The following is a 26,426-nucleotide window of genomic DNA, read 5'->3' as shown; positions in this document are numbered from 1 at the left end:
TACTACTACCCCATTGTTTTCTCTGTTGATTTAGTATAACTCAATAGCAATTAGTGACAGGTTATACTCTTTTTTTTCAGTCTTTCATTCCCCAGGGCTGGCCCCAAACTCACATGGTTATAAGCCAGCACTTAATTAGAAGCCTTTGTATAGCTGAATTGTATAGCTTCTAGGTATGGCTAACCACAACTTACCCTAAATTCCTCTTTGATCTGGCTGGAGTTAGTTTGAGGATCCAATTTATTCATTTCATAGTAAGCAGACCTAACTTGAGAAGCTGGAATAGAAGTGTCTCCACAAAGACAGGCTTCCAGGATAGCATCATGGATAAATACATACTGTTCCTGGTAAAGCAATAAAAATAATTACTGACAGAGAGTACATACTATTAGTAACTTGGTAAATAAATAATAACGACTAATATGGTTAGCCTATTAGTTCTCACGAGCTTTACACACACTGAAGAAAGAATAGATGGAACAACTGCAGTTCACAAAACTTCATGCCATTCATTTAGAAAAGAATATAGAAGGATTGACTGAAACTAGTTACAATTACAAAAAGAAATACAGTATGTCATAAAACTATGACTGTTCCTGTTTTTCTCATTCCTTTGCACAGTTCTGTTGAAGTTATAGCGTAAGTAAGCTTCAACAAGATGCACTGCAGAATGAATGCTCTCTAAAGAGGAAACACTCAAGAGGTTTCTTTTTAATCAAACCATTGCAGCATAACAGTGGCCTTGTTTGGGCAATGGCTCTACAAGCTTCTGTGTGGATTATTTTCCTGCATGTCACTGAATAAACTACCTCCTGGATAGGGCTTATAGCAAAGGGCTCTAGTTTTATGGGCCAGAATAATACTTTTCATTGCAAAGCATAAGGCAGTAAACCAGAAGATTAACAATACCTCTGTCTGCACCATGTTAACTCTCCGAGATCGAAGCTCTCGCACACAATTGTATATGTCTACAACACCTTCTCTTTCTGCCATATCTAGCATGATGTCAATAACGATGAAGCACCCGGTTCTGCCAGCGCCAGCACTGAAGTAAAATTAGAGCACAGTTAATATCCATCAGTTCACTGGAAAATGTAAAGCTCCAGAATCAGTTTAGCCAATATTTTGTATGTCAGGTAAAAAGTTATCGTGATCAGAGTGGCTTCACCAACTTTTGGGGATTACATGGGATATGAGAAGCAGAAGTAGGTTCTGAGTTCAGTGGACCACGCAACAGAGGGATTTATGTTCTGCCTACCTGCAGTGAACCACCAGAGGTCCAGCGTTTGGCGGGCTCTTGGACTTGACCTGCCGTACAAATCCCAGCAGGCCTGTCGCATGGTACGGCACGCCGTGGTCTGGCCAACCAGTGAAATGAAACTGACGAATTTCTCGAATCTCATGAGCACCTCTCTGTTCAAAAGGCCAGGGTTGAAAATGAAAAACAAGGTGGAATATGACAGAAATTGGACAAGAAACATCATAAGAATGTAGCTCTTAAAAGCTTGAGCTCTGCTGAGAAACATCCACCCCCTGCCAACAATCATATCTGGACAAGACTGCTGGAGACCTTTCTGATAGCTGGAGAGCAAGTTCACAGATCATGTATCAACCGATTTCAAAGCCTTACAAGAAAATACAGTGATTTAGCACTCAGTTGTTTTAGAAATGTCTAGCAACAAGATAGAGACTCATCTCCATACATAAGCACTAGGTTGCTTTGATGATTGTAACCCTAAGAAGCAGATCATGATCAACAAACAGGTCAATGGCAAGGCCACGAACATTTAGCACTGATGAATTTGTTCCCCGACTACTTTCCACAGGAGATTTGCTGCTGACTTCCAGGGACTAGAATTTCAGCATAATTTTCCTTATCATTTGTCTCCTTCATTGGTCTGAAAGAAACAGCTGAATAGTAATGAAAGCCTTTTTGCACCTCCTGTTGTAGGGGCTGTATGTGTAGACCTCTGCATGCCTACCCTTTGAGTGATTTACCACAGTCTGCAAGGACATGGATATGGTGAGACAGGTATGAATGAGCCAACCGTATAAATAATTTCCCATGTGAATTTTTGGAGCAGTCTGGATATTAAAGGTGTGTATGCGAAGTATGATTTTCTTAGTGCTTGTATTTCCTCTTCCCCCTCTAAAAATGTAGCTGCCAGTATTTTATTCTCATTAGAAATCTGCACACCAGAGGCCATCATACATATTTCATAAGCAAACAGCAAAATTATGACATATAATCTCCAGGCTGGACTAAATGTCAATGATATTAATAACCAGTGGTTTACACTTTTTCTTCTTAAAGATGTATTTCCTGTCTTGTTCCTGTTTGCATATAAAAGGTGTAATTTTCTTTGTGTAATAAAGTAGTATAAACTTCCTAATTTATTGCTAGCATGCAAGCTAGAAGAGTCAGAGATTGTTAATGGTTGAGAAATCTTGGCCATGCCAGTGCAACTGGATGGCTCATAGAAACAGTGGCACAGAAAAGCTGGCAAGGAAGAAGATGAAGAGAGTGTGCAGCACTGGTGTACACTGAAGAGATCACATCCTTGCAACAGGATTGGCCTTATATTCAAAAAATTTTGCAACATACTGAAGCTCAGGAGCAAAGTAATTTGTATTTTAAGGATGTCGAAAAAATGCACTCAAATAGAATTTGGTCTTCTTATTCTGAGGACTTTAGTATACGTTAGTTAACACATTTTTCTTTGCTAATATAGGCATGGCCTCCAAATCTGTAAATAGCTGTGTGTAGGTAGACTATCCATGTCCCAAACGCTTTTATTGCCCATAACAACTGCCCACAATTTCTCAAGAAACAAAGTTTCCATTCCGAAAAGCAGTGCCATCACTACAGAAATCAGGGACCGAAAAGAATACCCTACACACATTCTTCATGATGTAGACAGTCTTGATTTCCAAGTGATTTACAAAATACAAAATGACTCTCCAAAATGATGTGTTGCACAGATAAGAATATGTACCGTGTATCTTCTGCATTGGTTTTGAGAATGCTGTCTGTCATACTGACTGTATTTCTGTCTGCTGTTGTTGGTAACACTCAACTACTTAGAAAAGATTTTGCATCTGGGTTACTTTTATAATGAGTTTGCTTATTATACCTACACAAAAGAATGATTTTCATGTCTGTAGCTTCCCTGCTGGTTTCAAAACTCAAAATAGCAGCACAACTGCATGAATCATAAAAGCATATGCTCAGATTGGAAAGATCACATTTTTCACTCTTTCAGCTGAAATAAACAGAAAGTAGTGTATATGGCTAACAAACCTTAAGATGTTAAAAAGTGTAGATCTTAATCCCACAAATACTTATGGTGTTTCTGTATGTTACTATTTGTGTAATTCATGTGCGTTAACTGTTGTGCTGTAATTCCAGGAACTGCTTGTGTGTACAATACTGCAAAGTGTTCTCCAGAAACGGTGTAAATTCTCATTCAATTTTCCCTGTATTATCCCCCCACTTCTCCATAATTACTGAATAGCTATTAAAAAAAAAAACAATCAATTTATCTCCAAATTAAGCAAATTCTAGATTTTATTTTAGAAGAAGGTATGAGAATGTTGATCCAAAAATAGGAAAGATGGTAAGAGGGGACCTTTGGAGGTCTCCAGCCTCTTGGCCAGAATAGGCCTTTGGCCAACACTAGAACAGTGGCTTAGTCTAGCTGAGCCCTGCAGACCTCCAAGAATGATGATTTCACAACATTCCTGAGTAAGCTGCATTGCACTACCCTACTCCTGTAGTTAAAAAGAGTTAAAGCGTATGGAAAACAGGGTAAAACCAAATGCACTCTCTTCAAACTACACTGACACTGCTTTCAGAGGCTTACAAAAAAACTACCAACTATTAAAAAGCAGTGTCTAAATGAAACCTTTTCAGATGGAGATTTTTTTTTTTTTTTAAAGAAATAAAATGTTTAGCGTCTTTTAGCTCTATCTGTATTAATGCATTTATTCAAGACAGTTTGGTTATATCAACTGTAAAATCCTCTAGGTCTTTTTTTTTCCAGTCCCAGTTAAGAAGTGAAAAGCTAACATCAAAGCATGGCTTAAAATTTGCAGAATAGAAAGCAATGGGTACCTCATCTACTTCAAAGTACAGCCACCCTTTCTCATCTGTTTATTAAAAATATCTAAATGCAAGGAAACAACAGACTTGAGCAAATTCAATGCACTATATGTACAATAGTAAACATGATACAATATTTCAGCTCATTCAAACTGCATAATTCTATAATCATTACCCTCAGGTTGCTGTATTGATGCATATTTAAGTATTAGATTGAAGAATAAAACAGGAGAAAAACAAATTCCTTTGTTACTGAGGATGTATGTACAGAGACCCTGATGGGCCATCTTTTCGGTAGTTTCATCTACCTGGCTGCAGGATTCTTTGATGCAAAAAATTAAGTTCTTCAGCACCAACTGAATACTATTTCATTGTTAGAGAGCAGCAGTATATCCCAGGTACTGCAACTAAATCAAAGGCTGTTTTCTAACACAATTAGTTTAAAGATTACTCATGTAGATACTGAAGCAACATTACTTCAATATGCCATTAGGAATATCAAGTCTTCTAAAGGGATCCCTTCCTCTTTGTTCTGCAACTCAAATACGTTTTAATGGATAGAATAAAAACACTTCAGTCCTTTAAAGAAAATCGTGAATAAAAATGTGAATTGACACTAAATGGCAAACACTTCCACATTAAATAACCCTGCTTGTTTTCACTTTCACTAGGTACTCTATTTACAAACTGCATGTTATCCATATGTTATAAGCTGTTTGAGAGAGCTGTAAGATCTAGTGAGCACCAAATCATAGCACTGTTTTGATAAACAGCAATGCAGTGCACTGATTGGAACTCTACATAAGATGGATTCTGCACTAAAAATGAAAATGCTTTGAAAAGACAGATTAGTTTGTTTCAAAAATGTCTCGCTGCCGACCAGGAACACACTGGTCCAACAGATTCACAGCCATGGGCTTCTGAATAATGGTGCCTGCAGCCTCTGGTACAGACAGAAAATGATTGCAGTGAGCTTAAGATGGGAAAACAGCACGAATGTGTTTTTCAACTGATTGGTGGGAGGGAGGCTTCGATTTCTCGTGGGCAAGGAAACATCACTTTTCTAACTCAGGCAGTGGCTAGGGCTGATGGAAAAGGGCAGAGTAGCTGTCTCTGAAGAAAAACACAACGTACCATAAGAGGGCGCTGGCCGTTTACTCAAAAAATTGCTACAAAAACCTCCACAACAGGACACAAATTTAACTTTCCCTTGCTGAATGTGTTGTTATTTAAGCAGCTACCACCGTACTAAAGAAAAGTGAACGTCGATACTTACCTTTTCTACTGCAAATGTTCGAATCACATATTCAGCGAGGAGCTCTGTTTCTATTAGGGTAACTTTAATGTCTTTATATATCTCTGTGTCATCTGGCCAGTATTTGCAGCACTTAACCTTTAAAAACACAAAAGAAATTAAGGTTCATTTATTTTAGAAGGTTCATGCTGAATGTGTTCTATATTTTTTGCAGTGATTTACATTTTAAAATACGACCATGCGCAAAAGCATCACACTTTCTACACAGAAGTGATTCATATTTAAGGGACAATGGCTCTTTTTTTTTGAATACAGCATTTTTGCGTTGCAGGTGAGACTTGTGTTGCGATTAGTAAAGTACAGTGAATTCATAATAAGCACAAGAAATATTTATATTGTGCATAACTCAGTTACAGAAACTGCTCGCTTCCTACGCTTTCCAACTGGGGGTAAATTGCAGAAGGATAACTAATGTGAAAAGCTTTTTTTTCCATACATTTTTAGGTATTGATCTCCTACCTTCTAAAATGAAAATACGTTTTTCAGACAGGATGGATCTTCTCTACTGTTAGAGAACTATCTGCTTTCTCAGATTAATTTTCCAAAAGAACTACTGTGAGGTCCAATGGCAAAACTCAACACACCAAGTCAAGAGATGAACTCTATTTCTGCGTTTTAACATGTAGATGACCCCAAACACTATTGACAGGCTCTATATTTTGATGCAGATATTTTATGCAGTTAAGAACTTTCTCCTCCTTCTCATTTGGGTGGACAAGGTGCTGGGTGGGGAAGCTAACACATTGCTGATATATCTGTTGTATTCTGCTCTATCATGGTAATAGCTATTATTGTCATCACTGCACCTGGCCACTGTCCAGTAGTGCAGCACAGGCAAGGAGTAGCATCTGTTACACATCTGCTGCATAGCGTCTTCTCTCTTTCTCTCGTTGAAAGAAAAAAATTAAACTGATCTTTCTGTACACGTAAATCTACTGGTTTGCTTAAGTATACACTTAAATTATTTGGGTCGAAAAAAAAAAACAACAAACCTTCAAATTTTGAATGGAAAACTGACACACAGAAAAAAAACCACATGTAGAAACCTTTGAACTTCGCGACTACTAGAGATTTTTCAAACCTATTTTCATGCCAAAATATTTGGATTACTATCATGTCTAGTCCAGTAAAATTGAATAAAAGGTAAAACTGAAGTATATGCATATAAACACACAGAGGAAACTATAAAGTGTGTCTACAAAATGACTTGTTTATATGAATTCCAGGTTCAGTATATAAAAAATTATGCAGAGATGAACCGTGTCCTGTTAGGCAGGAGAAAAGGCTTTATCACACATTGTTTCCAGTGACTAAACACCCACCACCTAGCACCCTTTCTTAGTGTCTGGACAGAAGATAGATCTTGCTACATTACACTGGCAACATTGAATGGTAACAGTTGAGTAGGTAAAAGTTGAGTAGGACAAGGTGAGTAGTTTCTTTTTTCTGACTTTTTACCAGGATAAAATTTAAATCAGAATAGAACTGAGTGAAGGGATGGAAGAATACAGCACCACATCAGGGCCCTTTTCATCTATAGAGGGTTTAGGCCAACACCCTGCTTGTGAGGTCTGCCTCACTGCCACAAAATTATGCAAGTATCCTAACAGCTTCTTCTTACTGGAAAGCTCCTAGAGAACAGACATGAAGTTCAGACAGCATTAAGCAGGGTTTTGTTTATTCCTCTGTGCTTGTCTTCAGATCTAATAGCCCCATTGGTATTGGCTAAGAAAAAAAAAACTTTGTATTTTTCTTCATATTTAATCCTTTGTTCAGCACAGCTGTGAGACAATTTGCAAACACCAGTAAATAGAATTGCTTTCCACACGGAAAATCTTCAAGGTGGGACACAGGAAAAGTCATCATAGTACTCAGCACTCCTGTACCAGAGCACCACTTGGCCCCTTAGAACGCCAAAGGGCAGTTCCAGGGTCCCAGTCCCTACGCCTCAGGATTGCTGGCAAACACATATTCACATCCAAAACACATCCACCAGCTACAAGCAATGAATATCCAGTTCAAAAGCATTAAATGTTGCTGCAAGCAGGTTAGTAGCTACAATGCTATCTGTTGTTGCATCTACTCGATATCTTTTCAGATCTTATCCTGTTTGGATAGATTTCCAAAAACTCTCTGATAGAAACTAAGCAAAACACACTGAATGCTCATTGTTTTGTCTGTTTTGTTAAAAGACAATTCACACTGTTCAGTTCCCTTAGGCCAGCAAAATGACCCTTTATGGCCACTGCCAGAAACTCTTTCAAATTCCCACCTATGACTAAAGATGATTTCTTGATTCTGCACGAAGAACAAGGCCATTCATGCTGCCTCTGACTTGAAGTAGCCCAGTGAAAACTGTGCCTCTGGAGTTAATTGTCTTTTCCTGCCTGTTCCCTTCTCCTTTCCATAGGTGGAACCTGAACCACACAAACCCAGCCAGCACACGTCTGACGGAAGCAGCTGCTGCCATGATTCTGGTAACGGCACTACTCATCTGCACGTCTCTCTGTTGCTAACTTTAGCCGTCTCTCTCTGATGGGTGCCTGCCATCCACAAAACAGCTCTAGTTTAGTAAAATAAACAATTGGGGAGAAAAAAAAAAAAAAAAAAGCCCTGTCTGAATTAAATTGCTCAGCCTTGATGGAAAACATGCCTGTTTCTAACTTGGTAAGTCTAGACAGTCTGGATTATGAGTAAGAACTGAAAGACTGATTTAGAAGAGCACAGTAGTCCCTACCTTCTTCTCAAGTGTTGGATTTGCTTCCACCTTTTTTTAAACCTTATTTAAGATGATCCAGTGAGTAATTAAGGAAGTGCTGGGGGATGCTGCACAGAAGTTATAGCCCTCTGTGCTTCGTGCAGCTTGTGCCCACTGGGGACTTTATACTCTGTAGCACAGAGGATGTGGGGCATGGAGTAGATTAGAGCAGAGCAGAAGGATCCATGACAACACAATTTCCTGAAAACTCTCCCAAGTGGAATAGGGGCTGTAACAGCTGTGGGAAAGGTGCCAGAACTGCAGTCATAGCCACAGACCAACAGTAAATGATTCACTCAATGCAAGGAAAAAATAAAACACAACTTTTCTCTTTCTTTCTTTCCTTAAAAAAAAAAAATAAATAAAAATAAAAAAATTGGCTTTTAAAAATACTTTTGGCTCTTGTTCAGTTATCCTGTTGCACGTGCTGTGCTGTAGACGTGGGAACTCTATGGACTTCCGATGAGCCAAAAGTTCAGTAAATGCTTAAAGATCAGTTTCCTACCTCCTCTAAGGTTCCTCAAGTAAATACGATAGGGTCTTAAAGAAAGAAATAGAGCAAACAGTGTGAATTAAACTCACACTTATAAATGTTTATTGGACCAAGGCCTTTATTTGTACGGGGAAAGACAATTGCAGAAAAATAGAATATGGTATTTCTCATCAAATATGAGAAACACTGCTGGTAACATATGTTTATTCATTTTTTTTCTTTTTAGCACAGCTTTAGCTGCTGTGTCATTATGAATCTCTTTCCCTTTTTATAAACATTTGATAGATGTTTTACAAAAAATCTACCAACAGAAGGTTTAGCTAAATAATTGATATATGAATCCAGAACTGAATATTAAGTGCATTAGATTCTTTTCCACACAGTTGCTACCACTACAGTAAATATCAGCCACAAAGTAGAAAACATGATTTTCAAATCTCATCTGAGCAGAACTATAATTGGGAGTTTGTTCAGATACACCCCACATTTATATCTGAACACACTGCCAAAAAATACAGATGTTCATCACACGATGAGATAAAAGGGGTGATTGCCAGAGACATAATGAAAATGCTCTGGTTTAATCTATTCATCCCAAGGTACACCGTCCATTTGTTCCAAATGTTTATTTTACTAATAATTTGAGAAATCTGGAGAATATGATTATCTGCTTTGACCTCTCTCTACCCTCATCCCCCAGCAAAATAGTCCAATGTGAGAAAATAAGAATTAAAAATGAAGGTGGAAACTTGTTCTTGCTATTTCTAAATATAACAAACAATGCAGGCAGTAGACAGATAATGAACACAGATTGTGACTTCCGAAGCTGTATATTTAGCCATTTGGCAATGTGACACATCTAGCTAAAGGCACTATGAAAGCCAGGACAGTAATTCATTTACTTAGAGGTTTGGAATAGAAGGAATATTACAGAATTAATATGTGAGCTGGCTGTGAAAAATACTTTGCAGTTCCTACAGAACAGTTTAAATAACAATGATTATTCAGAGTTTCCAGTTCCCTTTGATTCTGAAATAGTCTTAGCAAAAAGGTGGTATAACTAGCTATGCACTGAAAGGATTGTCATTACTGAAGAGCAGCATTATATATTCTAATTTAAAATTAATCCCAAACTAAGTAATGATGATAAGCCAGACATAAATTTTGAAGTGAAACCTCCAGGGTATAAAATGAAACAGCCAACCGAGCTCACTGGTGAAAACTTTTAACAGGTTTTGCAGATATAGGTAGGATAACATCATATACTTCTATTTGGCTGACTTGAAATAAAGGAACATCCAATAACTGGAAGTATTTTTATTTAAATACTTTTCAAACAAAAGTGTATTGCAATGAAGAACCTCTTATTAGTTATAAACCCACCTTTGACTAAAGATAAAATCCAATCCTTTCTTTTTCATTTTGCTTTAGAGCAAGTCAGTTAATTGATCTATACTTCATTTTATGCTTTTCTAAATGAGGTATGGAAGAGAATTGAGAAATACAACATTTAAAATTCTGTTTGGCACCAGCAGATGAATGGGTCTGTGCAAAAGGCAGCCAGAAGTCTTCCTGTGGTTCACAGCTCCCACAGGGTGAGAGCTCTATGGATTTTATTTGCCCAGCCTAACTTCTTTCAGCAATGGCACAGAACTGATAACATTCATCACCTTCTGCTGCCCTGTGCTGCCCCAACGCTACTATCTTAGGCTGCCCAATGGATGCACTTTCATTCAGCTTCTGTCCAGAAAAGTTGGCTATCTGGATACTAACTGCTTTCCAACTGAGGGAATAAATGCAATCCCTCATTTGTTCATGAAAACTTAATATACTGTTAGTATACCATCAACCAGGAAGGTTGGGTTGACCATACTTTGGCTATAAAATGGAATTAGTCTGGGAGAATTGCTTTAGGGTAAAGGTGACCCAAGGTGAAGTTGTTTGCAGTGTTCCTGCTTTCACCTGCTAGAAAAACAGAAGAATATGGATCACTTCTATTTCATTGCTTATGTTTAGGCAATTTTGTCTTCTGCTGGTTATCAAAAAAGACTGTATATTAGTGCACTTTAGTACAGCCCTGAAGGAAGAAAGGCAGAGCACAGAGCACATAAGAAGGGTGGTTCCATGCCAAGATGAAGAATGGCTACAGGATTAGCTGGAGCTCCTCAATGCCTGTCTTAATCCCTTACAGAACTGTGAAATCATGGGCACACTGCTCACATCTTGTGCTCTGAGAACCTGATGTGCCTGCATTGAGATGAACAGCCTGCAATGAATCATGCTTCTGTTCCAAGAAGAAAATCATGCTGTAAGTTAAGCTACAGAGCACTGCCAAGTTAGCTGGTTGTTTCTGACTCTAAAACCTGATCATCTGATGTCAGGTTAGAGAGCTCTACATGCTACCCTACTGGGTACAGTCAAACTACGTACGTTTTCCCAGGATACTTCTTCTTTCACAGAAAGACTCATTCCACAAGATTGCTGAGGTGAGCAGCCCCACAGTGATGGAGCCATTTTGTTAGTCATGGCATTTCAAAGTGAAACCTTGAAGACCTCTTTGCAAACTGTACTTTTATTTGCATCCTACACTTCAGCAGCAAGTGAGCAGCTAGTCCAACAGAGGGGTGCATGCACTTGTGTATCCTTACATCTCTTTTATTTATTTCTCAAAATGCATTACCTCAATCAGACTAATGAAGGTTAAACTTCGAACTCTCTGACGAACTCTCTTTGAGGCATAGCTCTTACTGGAAACAAGAAGCATTTAAATACTGAGATCTGAAACCATGGCTGTTGTGAGCGACATGGGACGTGCTGAACACTCGTAGTCTCATGTCCTGTTTGGTGATGTTAACATTGCTAATCCAGGGACAACTTTATTAAACAATTACAAAGAGTCCTTCCTTCTCCTTCCCAAAGAACAACAGCCATATTTTTCCCCTAAGGGCTCATCTACTGCTGCACATAATGGAATAATGCCAACTTGTTATTTCTGGCTAGAAGTCCAGAAATCTCTTTTGTTTACTAGAAGGGTACACTGAATTGAAAGATGAACAACAATTTCAATTTACAATTGTTTTCTTTATTTTCATTGATATTCTGTAATACTGTAATCTCTACTGTATCCAACAAGATACTGGAATTACAGTGAAAGTAAAACAAAACCATGAAATACATAATAATGTATTTACCTTAAGAGCAGGTCCTAGGTTTTCCAGATAAGCATGCTTAAGAATGAAAGCATTTCTAGAGGGGGAATAACAGTATTTATAAGTTTTTGAAGGTGAGACTGGAATTACATAGAGGTAAGGATGGTTTTAATACAGCAAGCTTTCTTCTTCTCATGTATAAACTATTTTTTCATTCTTTCAGGAGAAAAGTTTAAATGAAATCTTAGTCAGTAGTATGCTTATAAACAATTTGGCACATCGCCTAGGGAGCACTAACACCAGTCTCCTGAACTAACTCCAGTGCCAGTAATTTAGCTTATCACATTTAGAGGCAATTTCAATTATATAGAGTGTTCTTCCATTTATACTAAATACAAATATGCTATCTGTTGGACGTGTTAAGGAGTTGCTCTGTTTTAACCTCTGCAATATCTCTGTAATGGCTGATCTGAATCTTAAATACAGTCTGAATTCAGCTTTGTTCATTAGAGGGCTCTTCTGCATGAAGATTCTCAAAACTTTAAAATACATTAACGTGAACTTCATAATAGGTTTGTATCAAAAGAATTCTGTTGTATTCTAAGAACAGGTGGTAAGTCTATTGGGAATTTCACATGGAGTTAGTTTTCATGCTGCTGGAATTGCCTATGAAGTTTTTGTTTGGTTCTACCAACACATTTTAGTGAGGAGCTTTTGGGCAGGATTTTATTTTTATTTTATTTACTTTAAGACAGTTTTTCTTGGATGTCTGATGTCTGTCCACAACAGAAACATACCATAAGGAGAATCTGAAAATAATTAGGAGTTCTGGATTTTGTTTTTTTTCAGGAGACACATTTGTATCTCCTTTAGAATTGTCTCTTGAACATTGAACAAAGTTGCACATCCTGAGCTCTCAAGGCCCAAGCACGTATGATTGCTTAGGACTGGGACCACATAGATTGTTTCTTGTGAAGAACAACTCTTTTTGTGACAGATTTTTATCTTACAACAAAGAATGATTTTTAACCAGCCAGCCCAAAGGAGATGTTCCTTCCCTGTCATTTTCCATTCCATTCCCTGCTACATTTTACCACTTTATGGCTCTTCTTACTGCCATGTAGACCCCACATTTTTTAAGCATGAAGAATCAAAGCCATCAACATTTTTGCAGCAAAGCAGATGATAGTGCCTTGTAGGTCAACTGCAGGTCCAGTCACACAAGCAGAGGATCAGCTAAGCTGCCAACTTTCAGTGCTCTTTCTTTTTCCCTATGCAGGTATAGCCCTGATGGCTCCAGGGTGAAAAAGTCACCCAGAGGAGGGTGAGATGGCTGTCAGGAAAGCTCAACACTCCTCGAAGATATTGGTGAGAAGTTGTTTTGGTAGTGTGAATGCACATGTGCAGGAGTAGGGGCTATTTGCCACCATACGGTGACCTTTCTTCCCTTGTTTGTCTCACATCTGTTCTGTTGTTGTCAACTTTGCCTCCTTTAAAAAAGAAAAGTCTTTTTGTGTGCTTATTAATACTATTAGCACTGGCTGTTTTCTAATTCTGGATAATAATTGAAGTGAAACTCTAATTACTGCAATTACGATGTTCCTAGGGTGAGGTTTCATTTTTTATAATTATTTCTCATAATTTTTTTTGTAAATACGTTGTTATTTTAAAAGCACGATAGACAATCATGAGTCCTAGCAGTGCATTTATATATCAACCACCTCCACTGAATTTCATCAGTGCATTTCACCATTTATTAATCAGATATTACTAAATTCCTCCTGCCTCAAGCAAAAACAAGGAGTGGGAGAGAATATGACTCCTGACAAACGACAAATGATGTGACGTGCCAAGTTTGATTCCCCCAGCCAAGTATCAGTACCAGTCTCAGAAGAGCAAAGATGGAATTGACAGCTAGATGGCACAACTGAATATTTTCTAAATCTTCCCAGTGATTTTTTTTTAAGGAGGAGAGAAAAGTTTCAATGCGTACCACCAGTGAAACATTTCAAGAAGAAACCAAGACTTTGGCCAGTACGTGAAGACTGTGATCCTGTCTGCATCACTTTCTACTGGAAGGGTCCAGCTATAAAAGAAGTCTCCTGGAATAAGCAAGATGTTCTCTTACGTCTCTTTTCTAACTGTACCTCTGCAAGCGGGACAAAAAGTTGCTGTCTTTTAGAGTAATCCACCATGTCATGCTAAGTCCTTCAGGAAAAGATATCTGAAAGTACACAACTACCTACAATTGCTCCTTACTAACAGGAACATGGAGGTCTCTGTATGAATATAATCCAAAATGCATGAATGTAATCCAATTTTTTTTTTTTTTTTAATAGCCTGTTGGCCTGTTGTCATGTTGATATATTTTTATGAGTCTTACTTAGTCTGTGGCTTGGGAAATGTTGATTGTTGCACTAAAATACAGGTATATTACAACACTAATTACTTGTCTTATCCTTTCTGCAGCCTTCATTGAGAGGGGAAAGTTGTTGACCACAGCCTGAAGAAGACACAGACTTTTTATCTTTGTCTTTCAAGGGCTGCCTGTTTTTTTCTTTTTTTTGTAAAAGTTCTTAAGTCAACGTAGACTTAACTAAAAAATACTTCATCAGCTGTTATCAAAGAACTGTTCATGCAACTCAGCAACGATTTTTTCCAAATGACTGTGAGACCTCATTTAGTTTTTTAATAAACAGTCACATTCTAATGAGGTCTTCATAAAACTGACTAAATATGTTTAGAAATCATTAGCTTAAATTACCAGTACAAAAGTCTCCTTAGGGAGCCCTGCAGATTTTGTGATAAGACTTCTGGCAGATGGATTGGTATAACAGCACAAGTGAGTTCTGAATTTCCACACAAGCAGTGTAAATGTGAGTGACTGGGTAATAGGCTACTGGATAAAGAGCTAAATGTCCCTCAGGTGGGTTCATTAAAGAGAGAAAACAATCAAAACACATTTCTGTGCCATTTAAATACCAGGTGCACAGCAGTCTGCAGGTGCCAGAAACACTGACAAGGGTCCCTTGCTGGAACACACAAGAGCTAAAAGGGATGCATGGTTTTGACAAGTATGCCTCAGATAATGACAGATATTGGCAGATGTACCCAGACCCTGCTGGAGGGTAATGCAGGGACTGAGTCATTTGTAGCAGGTGCTTGCATTAGGGACAGCCTCATGGTGATTCCTCCATTCGCAATTAAAACAGTCCTGATGCATAATGCTCCAGGGCAAGAAGCAAGTTCCTAGCACTGATTTAATGACTATCCAGCCAGTCCTGGTAAACAAATACACATACGCCCCCTCAATGATTAATTCATGATGGACATAAATTGTGTAGCAAACATGTTAAATAGATATTCTTCTTTTCCGAGAACATAAAGTTCTCCTTTATTTCAAATGGGTAAGAGGTTAAAAAATATGAAATAATAGGCCCCTATAAATCTTCTACCAGCTACTGCACCTGAAACAGAAAACCTCAAGGTCAGGAAGGTTACAAGGTTTGCCCTGTAGGAATGCTATCAAGAGGCCCATTTAAATCATTACTAATCAAGGTGGCACAGAGCTTGCGTTTGGGGCTGCGGGACAGATGGTGTGTTGCAATATGCCTCCTTGTTGCTGATGGTTCACGCCCTAGGAGTGGGACAGAAGCACCAATGGAGGAATGACTGCATTGCTCTGCAGCTCATAAAATCTCATATCCCTTAGAAAGTCATTTTAATTCTGCTCTCCTATCTCACCTACGTTGGCCTCCAGAGAAACTGAACAAAGTCATTTCCACCTTTGTCAGAGGCAAGAAAACTGCAGATATGTATCCCACTAGGACTCTTGCACCCTAAAGAAATCTCCACAGTGGCAGTTTCTCACTGGTAAAGAAATACACTGCCTAACCATACAGAGTGAGTAGAGGCCTCAACACTGACAGCAAGCCTGGCGTGTCCACAGGTGGTACCTGACAGCTCACACTAATTGATGCTTTCAAATGAGGATATCAGGAAAAGAGGATGTGGCACTGTGTAGTATGCTGGCTTTGTTCTAAGGCTTGTTCGTCCATCCCTTCCATCCATCTATCTCCTTTTTTAATGTGTGCTTTAGTACTTAAGAATGTCTATAAAGCTATAAAAAATTTGCTGGGATTTTAAGGCCCCTTCCGATCCAAACCATTACATGCTTTTATGATTCTTATTTGTACAAATTCATTTTGAACTTCTAAGTAGCCACCCAACTGTTTCTATCCTCCTCTTCACTCGAGGGACTGAACTTTCAAAGCAGCCTCCATGACGCTTTTTGTTTCTGCAATTAGCTGTACATTATGTTCCTGCAGCAGGTGTTAATTGTAGTCAGAAATCCTACCTTTTTTATAGCTAAAAATAATACTCGCACCTGATCCGTTGGCAGATTTGCACACAGGTATCTAAATGTTAGAATTTATATTAGCAAGTGACCAAGGACATAAAGAAGAATAAATTCAGTTTGTAAAACTGGACTTGTTAAAGAAGACAAGATCCAGCCCTTGGACTCATACTACATACAGGAGTATTCTTTCCTAGTAGAAACACCACAGAACAGATCAGTCATTCCACCAGAATGAAATTTAGAACATGTCTCAAAACTCTGTGGCTCACACCAACATACGTGCATTTATTTCAACACAACAATAATTCAACACTACAATAGTTGCAGTAGTTGCAATAAAAGCAGTGGCTTTTTTTTCATTTGAAATGAAAGCTTCAAAAGGAAAAAAAAAACAACCAACAAACAACAGAACATTCCAGATGAAAAGTAAGACACCACTATATAGACAGAGCAGTAAATTAAAACACTCAGTTATTGATAGTTGTGAAAAACAAATAAAATGTGTCTGTTCAATACTTGTTGAAAACAAAATTAGCCATAATCAGTTGAATTGGACACCTACTTTAGAAGTTGTCAAGCAAAGAAAGAAAAGTACGCATTATCAATCAGGTAACTCAAGCTTTCCTCAACTACTGAGCTCCTGAAGAAGAGCTCTTGGTCAATAGATCTGGTAGAAAAGAACAGAATAATTCAGTTGGAAGAGACCTTCAAACATCATTGGATCCAACAGCCAGAGCATTTCAGGGCCAACAAAAAGTTAAAACATGTTGTAGAGGGCATTGCCCAAATGTCTCTCAAACACAGAGTACCGTCTACAAATGAGTAAAGTCAATTTATTTTGTTTTAGTCCAGAAGGCTTACAAGAAGAAATGCCCGAACTGGATTGATTTGAACTAACATATTGTGAAGAAGGTGCAATTTCATAGTTTAGATACTTATCAGAAATCTGTTCCAGAATAACTTCCCTTCTCCTCCTTAAAAAAGAGAAAAAAGATGACTATATATCTTGTTCTGTAACTAATTCCCTGATTTCCCCTAATACAAAAAGTATGCACACAAAGATGTGACGCTTTCCCTCTTTGGCAGTCATTGCAAGCTGTGCTGTACAGAATACAACTTTATCAGTTACGTTCTTGTTGGGCTACTGTTATCAAAGCCAAGCATCCAAAGCATGCTTAAAAATAATTGGTAATGAATCTCTTAGCAGAGGCAGCCATAAATATTTTATGTGCTTTACTCAGTATATAAGCATCTTGTTGGTCTGCTATTTAATTTCCAAAAGCAAACACCTTGGAAGTCTTTCATCTTTTTAAGTGCAAAAATCACTTACCCTTCCCACTTCCACGAGATTAGTAACCATGATTATGCTGGCTGTGTTCTCATGCCATACCATTCTCCAAAAGTCATATATTGTCTCCTGCATCGGTCCTGAAACAATAAATCAAAGGAAAGGTTACTTTCTTTAAGCCTCATGATTAGAAGCTTGTCCCTGGGGTAGTTTGAGAAACCACGATTATCCACATGTATTCATATCACTATCATCATATTTTTCATTTAGGGTCAATTTCTTTTCTGTCATCCCACCTATCTGCATTTAAGTATTTTTCTTCTGAAATAGTGCTCTGAAAGAAAGTTAGTTCTCCAGCATCTACGTATTTATCTCTGTAATACCCAGAAGTAGAATTATAAAAAATGGATAACATTACTCTTTCTCTTAACAATTGGATGATAACCTAGGGAAGGTGTACCTTGAATGAAATGAGCCTCGGTGGACTATGTGGCCTTTCCCAGGTTCTAACATTTTTCTTAGTATCTACTATCCATCAAATTACCCCAGCTCCTAAATTGTACTTCTTGAAGTGAAACAGAAGTTATAGTTTCTTGCTGCAGTATATCACTTCGCAAAGCAGTGGGAAAAGCAGTAAAGAACCCTAGTGTGCAACAGCAGTGATGTCCTCTACTATACTTGTAGAGAAGAACAACTGAACAATTCTGAACGTTTTTGTAGATACAGGCCTTCCTCCAGTGTTGCACTGAGACTGAGTACCAGCCCACAGGAGCACAGGAAACGCCAGTGACAGAAACACAACATGTTCAGAAAAACTACATCACTCCACATATGCCTAGTACCATCTGTTTCTAGCCCATGTGTTTTCATGATGTTTTATGTGTCTACCTGACATTCAGTGTGCCATCGTGAATTGAAAACAGTGGTTTAAAAGCACTAGACCAATAAAAAGAAATGAAAAACACTATCAAGTACTACAAACTTAACATCCATATTGAATCCATTACTGAACTGCCTCACTGCAGTAGGCAATTAGCTTCCTATATAGAGGAATACCACAAAGCAATTCCTAGGAGGGCAAATAGGTAAGTTAGTGGCATATGTGTTCCTCCAGTGAAGAAAACATAAGTTTCAAAGCATCACAAAATCTTACACTGACAGATTTGGTTAGCTTGGCACCCAAGATTTGGTACTTTGCGCTCGCTCTGAAAATTCAGCTTTTATTCTCAAAGTCAAGAACTTAGCGAACAATGCAGTAATATTATAGGAAAGTAGAACCCAGCTGATCAGGCAATTAGCACGTCAGTCGTAATGTAACTTACTCAGAAGTCAAGTTAAAGAAAAACGATGATAATAGTTTTAAATACATGAATTTAAAAAAAAATATTTTGATTTTCGGCAATTTCAAAGCATATGATCATCTATAATTTGCACAGACAATTTAGAAATGTTCTGTGTTCTCCCCCTTACTTAATTTCTCTGCTTTTAGAAGTTCTATGTATATAGTTAGTTTCACTGTTTTCCCTAAAGTCAGCCAACTTGTCTTTTACTTGTTTTGGTAGTTCATGTAACAGGAGATAAAGGCAGTTAAAACAATAGCAAGCTATGACTGGCAGAACACAGGAAATGTCAGAAGGTCTCAGAATAGAAGAACTAACAGAATCTAAAACTGCAGTTTCTAAATGACCAAACTCATGCTGCTGTTGTGACTTCAAAACTGGGGACCTTGTCTTTTTAATTTACAGAACAGAAGAAATGATATTTTTCAGAGATTTCATTTGGAAATATGACAGATTTAAGTTTCTCTCCATCATGTAGGAATCTACAATACACACTGTACTTCCAGTCTGGATGTGTTTCTGGGCAGCCTGATCTGGTGGTTGGCAACCCTGCATATAGCAGGGAGGTTGAAATTAGATGATACTTATGGTCTTTTTCAACCCTGGCCATTCTATGATTCTATGATACTTCTCCATAAACGTCCTGGATACACACTATAGAAATACTCCAAGAAGAATTTTGGATGGTATAGCAAGATAATCAACAAACATTCCAGTGAATGTTTAACACACTTATGTTTTAATAATGTAGTTTTCTGGGCAATTAAAGTCACAATAGCATAAGAAAAATTTTGGACCAACCTCTCCTCCAGGTAAAGGGAAGGAGATGATTTCACTCACTCTAGGAAAATGCTGTCTCTGTATTACTCTTTCCTTCGTTTCAAATCTCAAACAAATATTTAGCAGAATTACTATTGTTATCAGCTTTGAAGGAATGTAACCAAAAACAGAAGAAGGGAGAGGCAATTTTCCACTGAGTAAAGGAGTCTGCAAGTTCGTAACACACTTCTAAGATTATTTTAGCTTGATTAAGGACAAATTATAACAACTCCGTTGCTTCAAGAATCCTGATCCACAGCCTGGTTTAATAAAGAAAATCTAAATGGTTCCACTGCATTGTGTTTCTGCAGGATTGCAATGTTTCAAGATTGTTCATTTGAGTATGTTTTTGGTAAAGCTATAAAAAGGGGAGAAAAAATCCTCTGCCTACACACCTATACAGCCCAGTTACTTTCCCCTTTTAAGCCAGAACCTTTGAGAAACAAAGGGACAATGTAAGAAGTTTCTCTGCTTGTTACTCCAGTTTCCTTTCCTACAGATTCACTTGAAATTGGAGACTGTTGGGCCCTATTTTGTCATTTCCTTCTGACAGCACTGGGAGAACTGGCAACAATTTACTCCTGTTTTTTTCTCCCAAAGTCAGCATAATTTGTCTTGTGATTAAAGATTCCTGTGCTTCAGATCCTGAAATTGCAAATCCCAACAGAAAAGCGATGCTAAACGCTGCTTTCTTCCTAAATATTTTGAGTTTGTCATTCTACATACAAGAGAAAAAAGATAACAGATTATGAGAAAACAAAATCTTTAAAAAAAGACACAGCACTTTTCAGGCCAGAGAATGAGCAAGTTTTTGTTCCGTCTTACAGAATGTCCTGTTTTGCAGTGTTGAGTATGCTCTTTCTGACCTTGCTATCTGAATGATAAAACAATGAAAATTAAAAGTGCTTGACAGGACTTCATACTTCCCTGCAAGTTTTTTCAAGTGTTTTCTCACCTTTCCCCTCCAATTCTTTTATCCAGCCTTCAAACTTCTTTCACATTCAGGACATTGAAAGGAAAAAAAAAAAAAAACAACAACCCAAAAACCTACTTTAGAGTCTCAGAATGTAATTTTTTTCTATCCCATTTTTCTTTTCTTCTTGGCATTTTTCAAATTATTTTCTGACATACGAATAAATTATTACTTGTCTCCAGCCAGTATTGAAAAGCATTGGAGGCTATGTAGGGTTGGAGGATTTATTGTCATGAAGAACTGAACAGTTTGATTCTGGAGACTCATAGTAGGGAGAGAAAGAGCCTATAATTGTTCTAAGCATCAACTTAACAGATGTGTGCACAATAGGCAGGAAGGTTGTTCTCAGCAGTTGCCCTCTTGTGGGAGGGAAAGGTCTGAGGAGAAGGCACTGCACTGCCTAACAGTAAGCCTGTGGTATACCCCATTAGTTACACAATATAGTAGTTGGTATCAAAAATTGCTGCTGTGAAAAAAGAAATCAACAACATACTGCCAAAGATGAAAAGCAAAGGAAAATAAGAAAAAGAAATCAGCCTCCCAAACCCCCAGGTAATTAAATGCATTATTGAAAAAAACAACCCTCAAAAGTAATGATCAGCAGAATATATCACAACCTTTAGTTGTAATACTAGTAGTTGTTAAGTTGCTGCTTTGGGAATGCCAGCATGTTAGGAAATGGAAAATCACATAGCTTCTAAGAATGGATTAAACTCTTAAAAAGCTGCTTCTGCCCACAGAGCTTTCTGGAGCCTCTTCCACTTCGTGTTCACTTCTAACAACTGGTATTGCTATTGGTGTTTGATCATTTTAAATACTATGAACCAGCCTAGGATACTGAAAAATAGTGAAAACCTGTAGGAAAAAGACAGCAGAAACATAAAGAAAGAAGTAAAACCTGAATCCTGAAATGTTCTCAGCACTTAATCGGACTAGGGCTTGTAAACATATGGGTAATTTTTCATTTTCTAGAAAAGCAAACAGTTTAGCAAACAAATAGCTTCCAAAACCTTCTTCTAGCACAGAATGTCCAATCTACAACATAATGCTTGGTCCACTTGAGACCAAACTGAATGACAGTGACATGGTTTAGTGGGCATGGTGGTGAGGGGTCAACACTTGGACTAGATGATCTTAATGGTCTTTTCCAACCTTAATGATTCTGTGATAGCTATCGTGGCTAGAAGTTTGCCAAAAACGGACAGATTCCTTCAATTTCCACAGGCTCTCCAGCACTGGGCAGAGGTAGCCACATGTGCTCATAGAGGAAATGGAGCACATAGAGCACATGCTCATAGAGGAAGTGGACTCTGAATGCATGACTCATGTCTGCAACAGCAGACATCTACCTGATCTTCAGAAGAGTTTAATAAACCTACATGGGTACATAGTGATAGGACACTTTTTTTAAACTAAAAGAAAGGATATTTAGAGTAAACACTGGGGGAAATTTTTCACAGATAAGGTGATGAGGTGCTGGCACAGGCTGCCAAGAGAAGTTTCGGATGCCCTATCCCCGAAGGTGTTAAAGGCAAGTTGGACGGGGCTTTAGGCAAATTAATCTAACACCTGATTTAGGATCTGGCAACCCTGCCCACAGCAGGGGCATGATTTTTGAGGCCCTTTCTAACCCAAGCTATTCTATGATTCTATGAAACCTATTTCCAGTGAGTATCAGCTCCCATCCCATGTGAGTATGTGGTTGTAGAATGGTCCACTCACTTAGAGGTTACAGCAAGTTACAGCTGCAATGAGAACAGTCATCACATGTTACTGAAGTCAGACTTGCTCCTTGCCACTGTGATGACCTACAGACTTGGCACTCAAGGACAACAGGCTGATGTGCCTATAGAGAGAGAGCTGCATGTTAGCTCTCAATCCTCATAGTCCCTTCAAAATGAACTTGAAGTGCAGTGAAATTTTTCTTATTAACAAATCTTTTTGTGTGGCAAAAATAAGAAAAGCCACAAAGGAATGATTAAACTTGCAAATACATTGCTAAAAAATCCCAAACCCATCATGCGGCACAAATCACTCAACATACATATGAAAGAGTAAAAGCAAAGGTAAATAAACCAAAAATAATTACTAAGAGAACAGAGTACAACTAATAGATTAAAAAATTCAAGAATGCTCTTTTTTCTAATGAATCCCTTTAAATGGGACAAACCAGCTGTTAGTAAGGTAACTAAGAGAGAATTTCACAGCAGGAAGCAAAATTATAGGGTTACTAATGCTCTGCCAATCCAGTGATCTGATTATGTGTAAGTACATGCTATTTGCTCTTTTAGCTGTGCTAGAATTTGGAGCTAAGAGCAAAAAACTCCCTGTCAGAAAAAAAAAGTTTTGTAAAAACTGCAGTTAAATGCTGCTTTAAACTACAAATATCATTGACTGCAGGCAAAGGACATCTCCCATACCTGAAATGCATTGTCTTCCCTATTTAACAGGGCAACATGCCTAACATTTTACCAACAGGAATTTACAGGCACATTGTTACACAATAAGGTTTGCATGAGCATTCAGCTCTGTCAGCTGCCCAGTAACCTCATGGGAAGTTCTTCAGTGGTTGGCAGCTATAAAAACCTGTGGACACATTTACGTAACTAGGTGTAGACTAAGGTGCATAAAACCAGGTCGCACTTTTTCATGTGGTAAAAATAAAGAAGCCTTCCTTTTGAAATAGCCAGCGTAATAAAAAAGGAAAGTGACAAATCATGGTTGTGCTGATTTAGTTGAAACAATCACACCAACTAGCAAGATAAACCACCTGTTCAGTCTCATCTCTGCCCTCCCCAAAAGAGTGAGATTCTCAGTGGAAAATACTCAGTTACTGATAGCCTGGTTTGTCAAGAAGAATCTTTACCATGGACTTCTTAAATATATATGCTATCATGTATTTTACTTTCACTCATCTTTCCAAGTGTTCCTAAGGGTTAGTGCCTCTATGGAAGCCAGCAAAGGCCAGATTAAAGCTCTACTACCCAACCTTAAAAAACTCAGGCAGTGATGATGAGCTCTTTCTACAATAACCTCTCAAAGAAGTTGTATGCATTTGTTCTCTAACAAAAGCGATACACTTGAATGGACTTCAATAATTTTTAAAGTCCTATATCGAAGTATGTTTTTATAGGCACTGTATATATGCTCCTACCAATACTGTGGATAAATTTTAGATCTGAGATAAAACTGTGACTGAGATATTAATAAATCCTATAGGCTCATGATTCTTCAACAGCTACCAAATACACACAGATCAGACTTTTGTATTTTAAGGTGTCAGTAAAAAAAATGATGGGGAAAAAAAAAAAGTCATATTACCTTCTAATGCTTTAATTTGAGTCCTCACCAATCTGCTTAAGAAAACCAAAACAGTGGAGAGGGTAAAACATACCCCAAAGCAATGTATCTATTCACAGTCACAAGTCTCCTGTAGGCAAGTCGCTGTAAGAATTAGCATAATAAAAGGCAACATACATTTGTACTGGCAGAATTCAGCCATAAATGCTTCACTGTTATTTATTAATTGCCAGTTTCTATCTGCCATACTTCAGTATTTATTGTTGTTTGTCACTTCTGTGTATCCCATTTTGTGCACTGAAGAATCTCAATGAAATTAAACAAAACCCTGCAATGAGCTGAAGAAATACATTCTCACTTTTATGACTTCATCTGATTTATAGCATTGGTACAGACTGTGATGGTATATCAAAGGCGCTTTCGAATGCCTTACAAATATTAATTATTATGTAATCTTCAGCAGGGTTATATTGCAATTATACAGCCATGCTATCCTTCCCAATAAAACCTTCCTGTAAATCTCTTCTGTCTTGGAAAAATACCAATAAACAAAACTGCTGACGAACTTTCAACAAAGATGGTGGGCATTAAGCAAGTTAAGCCAGCAGGCTGCCCAAGCAAAGAAGCCTGAGGCAATGATTACTCTTATGAAAGCTATGGAAAAAACCTCTCTCTCCTTTTTAAACCATTGTTGAATGATTCCTCCATGGTAGCAAATTCAGAGATGGGGCAGAAAGAAGCCACTTGTTTGTAAGGCAGAAATTAACCAATATTTATGAAAGAAAGAATGCTATTTTCTAAAGAACAAATCTATCAGAACTTTAATCATAAACAAAACCAATAACTAAATGTTCAGTTGCTCCCAACACCACCAGGCTTCAGAACATACCACGTTTATCAATCACATGCATTACTTATAGATGAGTAGCAGCTAGTAGTGGATTTCTTTTGGCCTTTTGCAATAATATTATCCTACAATCCAAAGAATAAAAAATCCACAGGATGCAGCCAGACTATTCCACAGTATGCCACCTCAGCTACACACAGGTGGGTTAATCAGGACTGAGCTATGAATTTAAAGTAAGTTTCTTCATGATTTCCTCACTGTAGACGCATTGTCAATAGGACACAGATCTGACTGAATCTTGTTAGCTTGACATTTCAGGAACATACTGCTTATAAAGAAAGCCGAAATAATTTACTGGGACAAATCCTGCCCAATGCAGCTACTGGCAATGTAGATGCCTTCTACTGTATCCATCGTTCAGGGAAAACACAACCATCTCTCATTATCAGCCGAGGGACAGCACAGTGAATAGTAATTGGCTGATTTTCAAGCACAAACTAAATGCTACCTGCTGCCAGCCAATGAGTCACCAAGCACTGCTGGCTGCAGATTGCTCTATGTGGAAATTGGCTTTCACAAAATGAAATTTTCAAAGCGCTTTCAAGCCCCATTAGCTTCAAATGAGGCTTAGACTACTAAGTGACTGAGGCGCAAGCAGAAATGTTACCTGCTACTCCTGTGGGACTGACCAGTGCTTTGGCTGGCCTTCTGTACCACCTCCTCCTATATTTTGAGTAGCCAGCACCGCCTTGCTGACCTGCAAATTCTCTATCTCTTTCCAAATAAAAGGAACATAGAAATATTTGGCCTACAACAAGCTCATTACAACATACAGTAATCATGAGTTACAGCACTATTGTTTCATGAAATTTATGCAAATGCTTCATAGCCAGCTGAAATTAAAGAAAACTACATCATTCTAAACTCCCACTTAATATGGAGATGCTTCAAAAACATTATTTGAGCAATGGCATAACTGATAATTCTAGAGTTTTTTTTTTTTATTGGGAATTGATAATCAACTTCAAAATATGTATTCTATACATGTGTGTATACATACATACACCCAGCTCCAGGCAATGAGGTACCAACCACTCATTGCCTGGAGCTGGATAATTTCTCATGCCGGTATTTTCTCTGATCCTACTTTGCAGTGTTTCTGCGAGTAGTTAGAAAGCTTTATTGGAGTGTTGTATTTATTCTCTGGAATAGTAGACAGCATTTTCTTTTATTCCTTGTTACAGAACTAACTAGGTAGGAACAATACACATCTCTATGCGTTATTTTGTCTGTGTTATGGCACAATCTCAAATACAGCTCTTCTGTAGTAGGATCTGCTTTACATATTAAATGCACATGAATGCACACAAGGCATTCCTGCTTCTGACAGTCACAATCTAAACACGCCTAGAGAGACAGTGGGAGGCAAGGTAGGGGCAGAATGAATCAAACAGGTCTGGTATAATATGCAGCAGTCAAAATGTGACAGATCCTTCACTGTTTCCAGATAATCTTAACTGTCCCTTCTCCATATTACTATTTCCACCATCTTCAAAAACAAGCCAATGCTGCACTGAAATATATTTTTAAATCTGAGACCAGACTTGACAGGTGCTATATAAGACATTTTTATAATGCTGGTAGCTAATGATACCAGCTAACTTTCCATCAAATAAAGCATT

The 26,426-nt window shown here is 38.0% G+C and overlaps 1 protein-coding gene across 12 annotated transcripts in view; it reads right to left on the bottom strand.

Annotated features, from left to right (window-relative positions):
• PTPRM (protein tyrosine phosphatase receptor type M) overlaps nucleotides 1-26,426 on the bottom strand; it is a 451,289-nt gene that overhangs the window by 15,464 nt on the left and 409,399 nt on the right. For all 12 annotated transcript variants that reach the window (XM_042839780.1, XM_042839781.1, XM_042839783.1 and 9 more), the window contains 5 exons: nucleotides 17,508-17,605; nucleotides 5,379-5,495; nucleotides 1,259-1,413; nucleotides 910-1,045; nucleotides 195-344 (listed from right to left, as the gene is read on the bottom strand). In XM_042839780.1, the coding sequence (XP_042695714.1) occupies nucleotides 195-344; nucleotides 910-1,045; nucleotides 1,259-1,413; nucleotides 5,379-5,495; nucleotides 17,508-17,605 (656 nt within the window). The remainder of the gene's footprint in view (nucleotides 1-194; nucleotides 345-909; nucleotides 1,046-1,258; nucleotides 1,414-5,378; nucleotides 5,496-17,507; nucleotides 17,606-26,426) is intronic.

The sequence above is a fragment of the Centrocercus urophasianus genome, unplaced genomic scaffold, assembly GCF_019232065.1.
Source record: "Centrocercus urophasianus isolate 14NV4802_14NV808 unplaced genomic scaffold, USGS_Curo_1.0 seq_11, whole genome shotgun sequence".
Taxonomy (NCBI): Eukaryota; Metazoa; Chordata; class Aves; order Galliformes; family Phasianidae; genus Centrocercus; species Centrocercus urophasianus.
The sequence above is the reverse complement of the archived record's forward strand: the minus strand, read 5'-3'. Positions and strand labels throughout refer to the sequence as shown.